The 11,636-nt window shown below is 41.4% G+C and overlaps 1 protein-coding gene across 3 annotated transcripts in view; it reads right to left on the reverse strand.

The window, feature by feature from the left end:
- The window catches only part of OSBPL11 (oxysterol binding protein like 11), an 82,851-nt gene extending 79,818 nt beyond the window's left edge, over positions 1–3,033 (reverse strand). For 2 of the 3 annotated variants that reach the window (XR_014022990.1, XM_081301648.1), the window contains exons 1-2: positions 2,644–3,033; positions 2,061–2,308 (exon numbers count right to left, since the gene is read on the reverse strand). Coding sequence is in view for 1 of the 3 variants with exons in the window: in XM_081301648.1 (XP_081157774.1) it covers positions 2,061–2,257 (197 nt within the window). In the remaining 2 variants the exon portion in view is untranslated. Of the gene's footprint in view, positions 1–2,060; positions 2,309–2,643 lie in introns of those variants that run through there. The other variant, XM_081301649.1, reaches the window with a different exon arrangement.
- Between the last annotated feature and the right edge of the window lie 8,603 nt (positions 3,034–11,636).

Here is an 11,636-nt window from a genome sequence, read left to right on the forward strand (position 1 = left end):
CTCAGCCTCTGGAGCCACTGTGACTACAGGTATGCACCACTGTGCCCAGCCCATTTTTAAATTTTATTTTGAGATGGGATCTAAATTGCCTAGGCTAACCTTGATTTGCCATCTTCTTGCCTCAACCTTCTGAGTTGAAGGCAAGAAGATTAGAGGCATGCCTCCTAGCTTTGTTTCTCTCTGCCTTCTTAAATAGAGTGGACTCCCCCTGGAAACTTTAAGTCATTGTAACTATGATTATTGTACTAGGATGTACATGCATATTAATTTTTCAAATCTTTGAATGTTTTACATTCTCATTTGCTGTTTCCTCTGTTACATTTACCCTATAACTTTTTTTTGGTATGTGATTCCAATAGATTGTAATTTGAAAATCACACAACCCTTAAATAATATCCTAAATAAGGGATAACAAGACTCTGAATTAAAAGTAGAGAAACAGCTGGATTCAGTGACACACACCTGTAATCCCAGTATCTTGGGAGGCTGAGGTAGGAGGATCTTCAAAGCTAGCCTCAGCAAAAGTGAGGTGCTAAGCAACTCAGTGAGACCCTGTGTCCAAATAAAATACAAAAAAGGGCTGAGGATGTGGCTCAGTGGTCGAGTTCAATCCCAAGTACCAAAAAGTAGAGAACTAAAATAGATGGCTTTTTGACAACTCTCCCAGTGCTAAGAAATCTGTTTATTTTCCATTTCAATTGAAACTGAGTTTCAAGAGTTAAAGATATCAGAAGATTTACCCTCTGGACTGGAGGTATAGCTCAATGATAGAGCTCTTATCTAGCATGTATGAGGCACTGGGTTTGATCCTCACCACCACATAATAAATAAATAAACAAAATGAAGGTATAAAAAATAAATTAAATAAAGGTATTTTTTAAAAAAACAAGACTGACTTCTGACTACCTGGAATTTTACTTCAATTATTTAAAAATATTCCTCAAAGCAACTGATAATCTTTATGATTAGTGTTAAAACACACACACAGGGCTGGGGTTGTGGCTCAGCATTAGAGTGCTCACCTCATACGTGCAAGACCCTGGGTTCGATCCTTAGCACCACATAAAAATAAATAAATGAAATAAAGGTATTGTGTCCAACTACAACTAAAAAATAAATATTAAAACACACACACACAAAGAAAGAAAAAGAAAAAAATTATGCTGATTCCAAAAATGAGCCTAGATATCTCACAGTAACAAAATATATTTCTGACCTACAGTTATTTACCAACAAAAGTTATGACTCCACTTTGATATGTTAATACAGTCACACATATTTCACATATATGGATAATATTCATGGTAAGTATATATCCCACACAAAATCTTGGCTTTAACACCTTCCAAGTTTCATATACTTTTCACAAATACAAATTGCACAAGGGCCATAAAGGACTACAATTAAGCACACAGGCAATTAACCAACACTTAAGAATTCATCCATTTAGTTCCAACACTATGGGATGTTCTGATTTCATTCATTCTTAAAATAATAGATATTAATTCTATTTTAGATATAAAGCATCAAAAACTAAAATGCAACTTCTGTTGCTTTTCCAAGACTCTCTCCCTGTTCCAAAAAGTTTTTCATTCCTATGAGAATTCAAATTATGTATGCATATCCCCTCTTCTAAGTCACAAACATCCAGAGGGCAGAGTCTGTGACAAATGTTTTGTGCACCCAGTATTTGTTAGCCTCTGGAGAGAGCTGAGTTTAACAGTTCTGCCCTCACAGTCTGTCAGAGAAGGCAGGCTTGTAAACAAATTACAACACAGGCAAAAACAGAAGTGAGTACAGAATTAAATTAAAGGAAGAAATAACTCTGGTTGTAGAGGAAGTTCAGGGATACATTTCTGCCTTCCTCAAAAGCCCCTAAATAAATACCTGTTGAATGAACTGAATCTTGCTAATGATGGGTCAGGTCCCAGGTCCAAATAGATTTATCAGTTGCTTCTTGAAGCCAGAGGACAAACTTTCCCCTTCAACTGCAATATACAGACTCCAGTTTACTCACCTCCACCTCCACCCCAGAAAATCACCTTGGAGAAGGACCATACCTATATTGCCAGCCTTTTGCACTGCCACCGCGGCTGCTGCTGCTGCTGCTGCTACTGATTCCACCAGCACAGCTGCTGTTGCTACTGTTCTTATTCGGGGTCACGGCTGTGGCCAGGCCCTCCAGCTTTCCTTCACTCTCGGAGACTTTCATTGTCGACACTGGTTCACTCCCCTGCATCTTAACTCCAAAGTCCATCTGCCCTTCGCGGGCGGGAGAGAACAACTCCGTAGAGGAGTTTTGTGGGTGCTTTAGGAAAAAAAAAAAAAAAAGCTAAATATAATCCCAGTTGCTAAATCAGATTGCGTCTAGAATGGGAACCATCAATGATCCAGGAAAGCAAGATGCGCATTCCCTCTTAAGTTAAAACTTGTAAGAGGGCAGGGAAGCCCTGAGAGCAGATATTCTTCAGAAATATATTTCCCTCCTGACAAAAGCAAGAAGGAAAAAAATCACCCAGCTAAGAAAGCTTGGTGACATACTCAAAGGAGAAGCCGAAGGAGCATGGGGGAGGTAGCGGATTTGGGGGCTAAAAGGGCTGGGCGAAGGACAGAGGACCACAGAAAAGGGTCTGGTGGCCTGACCTCAGGGCTGCGGGGCTGACCCACCGCGCTCCCTCCTCTTCTCCTCCGGCCGACCCTCAAGGGGGAGGATTCAGTCCAGCCAGCTCGGCGGTTCCCGCCGCAGACACGAGCGGAACAGGGGCTGGCGCGAGCAGCACCGGAGGAGGGTCGGGAAGGAGGCCACCGGGGGCGGGATGCCGGCTCCTAGGGCCACCTCTCCTTCGTCCAGAGGCGAGCTGTTGAGGGGCGACTTCGTCCAACGCCACTGGGTCGTGATCCTCGGCTGGGTTTCTAGGGGCGGGGGAATCCCTCACCCTCTGGCCAGCCAAACGTGAATACCAGGGCCCCAGCCGCCGCCCCACCCACAGCCCCACAGCGGGTCACCCACCCGCCTGCTCTCTGCCCGCCTTCCCTTCCGGAGTAGTGTGAGCTCACTTCCCTTAAAGCCTTAGAGCCGAAGCACCAGGCGCCATCTTGGATTAGGGCATCTGGGCCCTGAAGGGGGCGGAGCCTCCGGGAAGCTGTGCCAGGGAGGCTGATGGGAAAGAAAGCTCTCACCGGCAAGCTGCACCTAGAAAAGCAACTGGGAGAATACAACAGTGACAATATGTAAATATGACAATATGTAAAAACGGGTGTGTAACCGATGTGATTCTGCAATCTGTATACGGGTAAAAATGGGAGTTCATAACCCACTTGAATCAAATGTATGAAATATGATATGTCAAGAGCTTTGTAATGTTTTGAACAACCAATAAAAAAAAAAAAAAAAAAAGAAAAGAAAAGCAACTGCAAAGGAGGGAGAAACAAAGGAGCCCCTTTTCAGAGCTAGTGCTCTCCTAAGTGGCTTCCCATCTTCCTGCTAGGTCCTAGCCTTCCATTTGAAGCACCCTTCCACGTCTTCAAGGAAGAAAGCTTAAAAAAAAAATCATTTGCAAAAGAAAACTAAAAACACCTTTTGTTTCATTTGTTTTGTAGAAAAGAAAAACCTGGCAGTGAGGCAAATCAGTCTTAGAAATGGAAAAAAAAAAATGTGTTCTGTCTCAGAAGTTAGAGCCATAAGAACCAAGGCTAGGCTAGGTGATTTCCTGACACAGACTAGTCCCACACCCTCTTTAGACCTTGTTTTTGCATTTGTAAAATAGTGATTGTTTAGAAGATTTCTAAAGCCCCTTCTAATTGTAAATTTTACTTTCTACCATCATGACTTGTTAATTGAACATAAAGTAAACTGTATGCAAAACGCTAGGGAAGATGCAAAGAAGTAATACTCAAAATGAAAAAGCAGTAAAGTAAAAAAGATATAATTAAGGTTATGGAGAAAATTAAAAGAGAATGAGAGCCAGGCATAGTAGTGTGCACCTGTAGTTCCAGCTAATCAGAGGGCTAAGGCAGGAGGATCACTTGAGCCTAGGAGTTTAGGCCAGCCTGGGCTGTAGCAAGACAGAGTCTCAAAAAGGAAAAGAAAAAAAGGGGAAGGGTATGATATAGAAAATAAATGAGATAGGATGGAAACTTACTTTAAAAGAGCCATCAAGGAAAGTCATCTATAAGGAGATGACATTTAAAGTGAAACATGAAGAAAAATGAAGAAACTAAGGGAAAAGCAATTCTACCTATTCTGGGAAATGAAAGACCTGGAACCTGGAGCATGACAGAGAGCCTTGTGAAATGAAAGTGAAGTGAGCCAGAGGAAATGGAAAGTCAAGGAAGATTTTAATCAGAGGAGGTTTGTGAACTGATTTACATTTTTAGAAGCTCTAGTCTTTTCAGCAAATGATGCTGGAACAGTTGGATGATAACATGCAAAAGAATGAAAGTTGGACCTCTACCTCATACCATGCACAAATAAACTCAAAATATATCAAAAGCATAAATGTAAGAGCTAAAACTATAAAACTCTTACATGAAGAAAAATAAAAAACAGAAAAATCTTACAAGAAAATCAGGAATAAATCTTCACGACCTGACATTAGGTAAAGCTTTCTTAGATGCAACATCAAAGAACAAGCAGCAAGCCAGGTACAGTGGTAAATGCCAGTAATCCAAAGGTGAAGGCCGGAGGATCACAAATCCAAGGCTAACCTGGGCAATTTAGAGAAGACCCTGTCTCAAAATAGGAAAAAAAAAAAAAAAAAAAGAGCTGGAGATGTAGCTCAATGGTAAAGTTCTCCTGGGTTCAGTCCCCTTTATAGGGTTGGTTGGGGGCGGATGTTAGGAAACCCAAGCAACAGCAACAACAAAAATAGACTGGTCTTCATGAAAATTAAAAACTTTTTTGTTTGTTTGGGGTTCTTTTTGGTACCAGGGGTGGAATTCAGTGGTATGTAACCAGTGAACCACACCCCAGCCCTTTTTTATTTTTTATTTTGAGATAGGCTCTCCCTGAGTTGCTTTAGGACCTCGCTAAGTTGCTGAGCTGGCTTTGAACTCAGGATCCTTGTGCCTCAGCCACCTAAGTTGCTAGGATTGCAGACATGCACCACCACAACTTGCAACTTTTGTTCTTTAATCAATACTATGAATAAAGTGAAATGACAAGCTATAGAAGGGAAGAAAATATTTGCAAATTATATATTTGATAAAGGACATATCTAGAATATGTAGAGCACTCTTGCAATTCAATAGTAACACACTTTAAAAATGCATAAAGGATGCCTCAGCAACTTAGGCACTAAGCAACTCAGTAAGACCCTGTCTGTAAATAAAATATAAAAAAGAGCTGGGGATGTGGTTCAGTGATTGAGTGCCCCATAACCCCCCTCCTCAAAAAGCAAAGGATCTGAATAGACATTTATCTGAAGTTTATACAAAGGCCCATAAATACACTAAGAGATTCTCAATATCATTAGTCATCAAGGAACTACAAATAAAAACCACAAGGAGATACTGCTTAAACCTCATTAGGGTGGTTAAAATAAAAATAAAAAAAGATAATAACCAGTGTTATTGTATATGGAAATATTTGAACCCTCATACTTTTTAACATACATGTGAAGTGTTCCATACAATGGAATATTTATCCATGAAGAAGAATGAAGAATTGGTACATGCTACAATACAGATGGACCTTGAAAGCTTTATTTTATTTTGGTACCAGGGATTTAACTCAGGAGCACTTGACCACTGGTCATATTCTCAGCCCTATTTTGTATTTTATTTAGAGACAGGGTCTCACTGACTTACTTGGTGCCTCGCTTTTGCTGAGGTTTGCTTTCAGCTCATACTCCTCCTGCCTCAGACTCTGGAGCTGCTGGGATGACAGGCATGAACCACAATGCCAGGCAGAATGATTCTAATCTAAGTGAAAGGAGTAAAACACAAAAAAGTAACATGTTGTGTGCTTCTATTTGCATAAAATGACAAGAACAGATAAACACAAAAAGACAATGTAGATTACTTGTTGCTGGAACTAGGAGAAAGAAGGAATGAGAAATGATTGTTAAAGGGTATGGGTTTTACTGGGTGAGGAAATGAAACTGTTCTAAAATTAGATAGTGATGATGGTTACAATTTTGTGAATACACTAAAACTCACTTAATTTTGCACTTCAAATGGGAGAATTTATGGTAGGCAATATAAAGTCAATACTTTATGTGGCAGCAGATACTTTAACAATAACTTTATTGTTATAAAGTTATTGTTAAAGTATCTGCTGCCACATAAAGTATTGGCTTTAGTTGGAGAAAAAGCCGGGAGACTAGTTAGAAGGCTATTATAGGAAATAAGATCAAAATGTCAGTGGCTTGGACTACAGTGATGGCCTTGGGGACAGAGAAAAGTAAGAGGACCCAAACTGTATTTGGGTTGGGACTACAGTACTGCAAATGGATTGGATGTGCAATAGAATAATAATGTTCTTATAGGCCTCTCCACTTGCAGACTTCCTATGCATGTGACATATCACAACTCTGATTGTGCCCCTTTAAAACACAGAACCAGCCAGCCATGGTGGAGCACACCTGTAATCTCAGCCACTTGGGAGGCTGAAGCATGAGGATTGCAAGTTCAAGGCCAGCCTCATCAATTTAGTGAGACCCTGTCTCAAAACGTAGCTCAGTGGTAGAGGAACCCTGGTTTGAATTCCCAGTACCAAATAAATAAATAAATAAAACTCAAAATTATCCAACAAATTTTCATTATATATGGAATAAATTCAAACTCCTTTGTCAAGGAAAAATGGTATGGGGACCATTGTAATAGCCAACTATGATATGTAATGGCCATGTATCTATTTATAGTTCAATGCTGAGTGAAATGAAGGTATATATATATATATATCAGTAAGGTCGGCCAGTGACAGAAGTAACCCACACTAATACATGATTATCCAGACTCTAATAAAGGAAAAGAAGCCTATGAGTGTATGACTTCATTAGAGTAGTGGCAAGTGCGATGGAGGAACAGGCCAATCCAAGGTCAAGGGACAACATGTACCTTTCAGTTTTAGAGATCCTGAAACTGTTTTGTCATTGCTCCCAACAATGGTGAGATTTGGAGACTGGCTTGTGCTAACCAAACTCATAACAGACTGATACAGCTACTAGAAAGACAGGTAACAATTAATAATGAAAAATACAGACCAGAACTGTATTGTAACCAGGTTACATGATGCTCATACAATCAGACTCAGGGGAGTTGGTTGGATAGATGATTTGTTTTGTTTTGTTCTTAAATGAAAACTTTCGGTGTATAATAGTTTCTGAGTCTGACTTTCATTCAGTGCCTAAGGAGAAAGGAGAGGATATGATTTGGAAAAAAAAAAAAAGAAATGTACTTTTCCAAAAACTTTCAAAGAAGGACACATGCATCTCTGCCAAGTTTAAGGTGCCTTCCCTAGTAATCCTCCCAGATGAAGATCAATGCATCCTGTAGCATTTTATGGTAGTCCACTCCCTAGGATCTGATGTCAGATGTGGATTCCACACATGATGACATGTGGATTCCACACATGAGACCTTGGATAGGCAACCTAACTAATCTCTTTGTGTCTATTTTTTCTCACCTATAAAATGGGAATACTAATAACCTGTAGCATGGATAGAATTGTGCCTACTTGCCATGTGATGGTATTTGGAAATGGAGCCTTTAGGAGATAATTAGGATTAGATGAGGTCATCATGATTGGAATTAGTTTACAAGAAGACATACTAGAGAGCTGGTGTTCCCCTGCAACACACATACACACATATTCACGCTCTCTCCTATGTGACAACATATCAAGAAGGCAGATATTGCCAGGAGCAGTGGCACATGCCTGTAATCCCAGCAGTTTGGGATGCTGAGGCAAGAAGATCCCAACATCAAGGCCAGCCTCAGCAATTTAACGAGGCCTTAAGCAACTCTGCAAGACCCTGTTTCAAAATTTTAAAAATAATAATGATAAATAAAAAGGGATGGGGATGGGGCTCAGTGGTAAAATGCTCCTGGGTTAAATATTGAATAATACCCCTCTCCCCCCCCAAAAAAAGGATACCTGTAATCCCAGGGTCCCAGGAAGTAAAGCAATTTCAAGGCCAGTCTCAGCAATTTAGTGAGATCCTCTCTTAAAATAAAAAGGCCCAGTGTGATGATGCTGCAGTTTGGCTGGGCACAAAATCACCAGCCACTCACAGCCTTGTAGATTCAAACAGCAATTCTTTATTCCCGGACTCACACCGGCACTCTACATACGTTCTGGGGAAATCCACGTTCTGGCCAAAATCCACGTACTCCACCAGGCTCTGAATCCCAAATACTTTCTGAATCCCGCGAGAACTCAATGGGAACTCAAGGAGCAGGCGGGCGCTTGAGGCAGCAGGATACGCCCTATTCCCAGCAGGGTACACTTTAAACCTGGAACCGCCCTAAACCCAAGGAGCAAGGATACTCCCTAATCCCAGCAGGATACACCCTAAACCTGGATCCGCCCTGGTCCTTGAGCAAGGTCACCTTACTCAAGAATACATGCAATGTCACTGCAAATGACCTGGGTCCAAAGGCAAGCCCATTTCCACAATGGAGAGTCCTTCCTCTAAGCAACATGGAGTAGGCTGACAAAGAAATTGCCATGCGTCATTCCTACTTGGCAATGGCTCTCAGCATGATGATGCATGTTTATAATCTCAGCAGCTCAGGAGGCTGAGGCAGGAAGATTGCAGTTTCAAAGCCAGGCTCAGCAATTTAGCAAGGCCCTAGCAACCTAGTGAGACTCTGTCTCAAAATAAAAAATAAAACGACTGAAGATGTGGCTCAGTGGTTAAGCACCCTTGAATTCAATCCTGGTAACAAATAAATAAAAAGGACTAGGGGTGAATAAAAAGGGATGGGAGTGTAGTTGGCTGGTAAAATACCCCCAGTGTAGTGGCACCCCCTTTCTCCACAAAAAAAAAAAAAAAAATCTTAACTGGAGTTCTTCAGAAATCTTCACCATGGCTGATTTTAGGACTGTCAGCAAAAGAGTCTCTACAAAAGAGTTCAACAAAGATAAACTTCCTGTTTTCATGTTGCCCTATTTTACTTGGCTGCTAGCCTGGAAGATATCAGCACTCCAGGTGCTGGACACCCCCTTACTAGTTTTTCACAAAAATTTATCCAGTACAGTAGTTTGTAGAAATGTGTAAACAAGGCCTCTGGCCTTGAGCTGGTCTTCATAAAGATGTCAACATTTCTAAGATAAGAGAAGTTACCAATTGGACTCCATAGTAACAGCTGGCAGAGGGAGGAAAGAAAGGGGAGAAGAAGCTCTCCCCTTCTCAGGTGTTGTCCTTGAAGAGTTAATTTGCCCAGAACAGTGAAAGAAAAAGCTCATTTTTATGTGAACTTCTGCAGACTGTGAACTTCTGAGCCCCTTCCCTTATATGCTGGGTATAAAATTCTAAAACTACCTGAACTCAGGGTTTAGGGGATTGATTGATCACAGCAAAAGCTGTGCCCTCTGATCCTGGCTGCAGCCAAATAAAATTGTTTCCTGCTATCTTTGGTGCCTTGCCTCCTCTGTCCCTACAATACAGGTTCAATCCCCAAAACACACACACACAAAAAGGCAACTACCTTCAAGGTAGGAAGAAGGCCCTCACCAGAAACCACCTATGCTGGCACCTTGATCTTGGACTTCTAGCCACCAGAACAGTGAGAACATAAATTGTTGCTATTTAAGCCACCCAGCCTTTGATATTTTGTTTTGGCAGCCAAAACTAAGACAATCTCCTTCTTTGAGTGGTTGTTAGCACTAAATGAAATGACATAGCACATTCATGTTTGACACCTGACATGATCAGTGCTCAACAACTATTGTTGTTATCCGAAGGGCAGGGTTTACCTGCCAAATAACATGGTTGTGTTTGATGAGGGCAGCTTTCTGCTAGACAGCTCTGCAGATGCGCCAACCAACATATTTCTGAAGACATTAACATGTTTCTGTGGGAAAATGCCAGTTTTGTCTCCCCAATGAACTGGAGTATTTTAGCTATAGTCGAATCAAAAGAGACCTGTCCAACTATCTATGTAAAAGCAGAGTCCTAAGAACAGTACCTAGAAGCACCAGCTTGTGGGTGTCAGTGAACATGCAGGTGTGCAGGGCCATTTCAGCTTCAAGGTCAACTCCTCAGATGCCTCCCCGGGTCACAGCAGTTGCTTCCCCATTATTATTCTCCATCCCTTCACCCTGCTTTAGTTTTTTTCATAACATCTGACATCATATGCTTTTTTTGTGTGTGTGCTTTGCCTGTTTCCTCGTTAAATGTAAACACCATGAGGAATGAGTTAATTCTTTTCTTTTCCTTATTTCTCAATACTTGAACATTGCTTGACACAAATTAAATGAGTGAATGAATTTACTAACATGGCTAAGAACATTCATTTTAATGCTAGGCACGGTGGTGCATGCCTGTCATCCCAGTGGCTTGGGAGGCTGAGGCAGGAAGATTGAAACTTCAAAGCCAGCCTCAGCAACTTAGTGAGGCTGTAAGCAATTTAGCAAGACCCTATCTCAAAATAAAAAGGGCTAGGATTGTTGCTTAGTGGTTAAATGCCCCTGGGTTCAATCCTGGTACCAAAACAAAACAAAACAAAACAAAACAAAATTCTAAAACTACCTGAACTCAGGGTTCAGGGGATTGATTGATTACAGCAAAGCTGTGCCCTCTGAACCTGAACAGTCATTTTAGTATCTGTTTTAGTCATCTTTTTGTAATGATATCTAATATACCCTATAAGAAGACTTAGAGAAGGAAAAGTTTATTTCGCTGACATTTTCAGAGGTTCAGTTCATGGTAGGCCTGCTCCATGGCTCTGGGCCTCAGGTGAGGCAAAACATCCTGGCAGAAGGATGTGGTAGAGGAGAGCAGCTCAGGTCATACCAGCCAGGAAGCAGAGAGAGCTCTGCTCACTAGGGACAACACATAAAACCCAAAGGCACGCACCCTGTGACCCACTTGCTCCAGCCACACCCTACCTGCCTAGAGTAACCACCCATGCAATGTATTCAATTGGGTTAATACACCAATTAGTTTACAGTTCTCGTAATCTAATCATTCACCTCTGAACATTCTTGCATTGCCTCACACAGGCACTTTCTAAACAATAACATTCTCAGACTTCAAATCTTGGCACTGCCATTTGGTGTGTGATCTGAGAATGTTTCTTTGGTGAGCCTCAGTTTACTCATCTGTAAAGTAAAAATAGGATGAAATAAGAAAACACCTAGATGTGCTTAGCACAGTGCCTGTCATCTGGTGGTTAGTGCTGAGCAAACCACTGCCTGTTATATCCTCTAACCATGATGTGCAGACAAGGGAAGGGTGATTTGTTTCCCTGAAGCACAAGAGAACCTGCTTTCTTTTGAGAAAGAGAAACTGGGGGCAAAAGGGCAGGGAGCAAGGCCATGGGGAGCAGAAATAATCTCCTGCCTGGAAGATAACACCAGGAGGAATGGGAATATAAAAAAAAAATAGGCAGGGGGAAGGAAGGAGGGGAGAGAAGGGAAGGAGGAAGAGCAGGAGAGAGGGAAGATGGAAAAAGGGAAGGAAAGGAAA

Source organism: Spermophilus citellus, assembly GCF_964194105.1.
Source record: "Spermophilus citellus genome assembly, chromosome: 7".
Lineage (NCBI taxonomy): Eukaryota > Metazoa > Chordata > Mammalia > Rodentia > Sciuridae > Spermophilus > Spermophilus citellus.